Consider the following 1,916-nt stretch of genomic DNA (forward strand, 5'->3'; position numbering starts at 1 on the left):
CATTGATTCCCCCCACAGAAGAGAGTAGTAGTATGACTAGTATTAAGTCAACGAAGATTAGTTAGCCTATCACAATTAGAGTTGATAACTACTATACAGAGTACAAACATTGATTTCAAAGCGGAGGAGGTGTGTATGTATGTATGTCCCTTTGGCATGGAAAAGAAAAGAAAAGAAAAGAACAGATGAAAATCCTAGGACAAGGGTAGAATGTAGGACAGAGACGTAAGATGAACAAATCAATGTGTAACGACATATGCCTCACTCGAAATTCCCTAACTACTCCTCCTCACCGAATCAAAGGGAGGAGAACGGCTCAATGTCTCCTGAATGTAATTTAGAACGTAAATTTATATTTACATTTATATTTATATAACAGTTTCAAATAGATAATGAACAATGGTATGCATTGACTAAGATAAATAAGATAAAGATGCAACAACTACAAATCACAACTACGACCACCCCTCCCAACCACACACAACTACAAAAGCCTCCATTCCTCATCGCGCAAACTCAGTCCACAATTTCCCCGCCCTCCCCGCCAGCGACCCCGACTCCGGCAACGCCTGCACCAACCCCCCACAGATACTTTGCCGCCTCCTTCGCACAGCAGGCACGCTTGATACTACTGCTCCCAGCACTACCACCACCACCACTATTACTATTACACGGTCGCGGCCGAGGCAGCGGCAGAGCAAACTTCGCCGTGCCACAGCCGGCATTCATGAACGAAGAGGGAGTGGAGGGCGGCGGTGACTGTGGCTGCGGCTGCGGCTGCGGCTGCAGTTGCACTTGCATCTGTATCGGTTGTTGTTGTGGTACTTGAGAGACGAGAAACGAGTCAGCAACCTGTGTATCTGGGGCGACAACGGTGTTGCCATCATCCTCGTTGCTTCGGAGGGTGTGGAGGGAGGAAGGCGACGAAGAAGAGAATGAGAGGAGTTCTTCGCGCACTGTGGTGTGTAGGGCGAAGTCGTTGGAGGGGGTGCGGGAACGTTTGCGGGAGGTTCGGGTGGTGATTGTGGTGGTTGATGGAGTGGAGGGTTTCGAGGGTGGTGCGGATGAATTTGCGGCGGTGTTGTTGTTGGTTGGGTGGGAGATTGCGTGAGAAGAGGAAAGGTGGAACGAGCGGGGCAGGGCACCGGAAGAGCTCGCAGAGGCCCTGAGCAGCTTCGTGGGCTAGGTCAATAGAAGATGTGTCCAGCGCGAAGCTGGAAAGTTGTTGGTCTCCCCATATTATTTAGCTCCGCGCAGACGGAGGTAGAGAATGATTCTGGTGACGCGTAGAAATCTGTCCAGCTCCCCTCATCGATGGTGGGTACGCTCGTTACCGAGGTAAATGACGAGGTCTTCCGGTATTCCTTCGCCGCAGGAGCGGCGAGCGAATAATTCTGCATGTTCGCGCATCGACGAGTCGCCCGCATAGCCAATCTTGGCTGCGCAGGCGCACAGGTCCCTGATGCGACGGATGAGATGGAGGAAGATCGTGACGAACGGGATGAACGGGACGACGATGATGCAAGAGAGGGCACGTCAGAGATCATGGACTCTGGTGACGAAGTTGACGAGGCGGATCGGGCCAGGGAGGAGCGGCGGCCTAGGTTGGAATAGGTCTCGGTAGGGGCAGTCTTATTAAAAGTACAATTGGGGCGGGAGTCCAAGGCAGTACGTTGTGCGCAGATACTGCGCGCTTGGGACATGGCGGCACAGATAGAGGGTTTCCGAGACAGAAATCCACCAACGCTCACAGCAGGAGTGTTGACGGTGTTTGTCTGTGGGGTCATCTGAGGAGTAGGGAGAGAAGGGAGCTGGGCACTCCTGCGCGATATGGGCTCGAGTGCTGGGAAAACAGTTCTCGATCCACCCTTTGTATTGCTTCATGAACCGGTAGCTGCGCTGCTGCTGGGGATGGT

The 1,916-nt window shown here is 52.5% G+C and overlaps 1 protein-coding gene across 1 annotated transcript; it reads right to left on the reverse strand.

The window, feature by feature from the left end:
* Nucleotides 1-516: 516 nt before the first annotated feature.
* HCAG_09251 (predicted protein) lies at nt 517-1,787 on the reverse strand (the record flags this gene model as incomplete). The annotated part of the gene is made up of 2 exons (XM_001535769.1): nt 517-1,173; nt 1,335-1,787. The coding sequence occupies 2 exons, from the start codon at nt 1,785-1,787 to the stop codon at nt 517-519; spliced, it is 1,110 nt and encodes a 369-aa protein (XP_001535819.1).
* Nucleotides 1,788-1,916: the final 129 nt, after the last annotated feature.

The sequence above is a fragment of the Histoplasma capsulatum genome, genomic scaffold (genome assembly GCF_000149585.1).
Source record: "Histoplasma capsulatum NAm1 scaffold_119 genomic scaffold, whole genome shotgun sequence".
NCBI lineage: Eukaryota > Fungi > Ascomycota > Eurotiomycetes > Onygenales > Ajellomycetaceae > Histoplasma > Histoplasma mississippiense.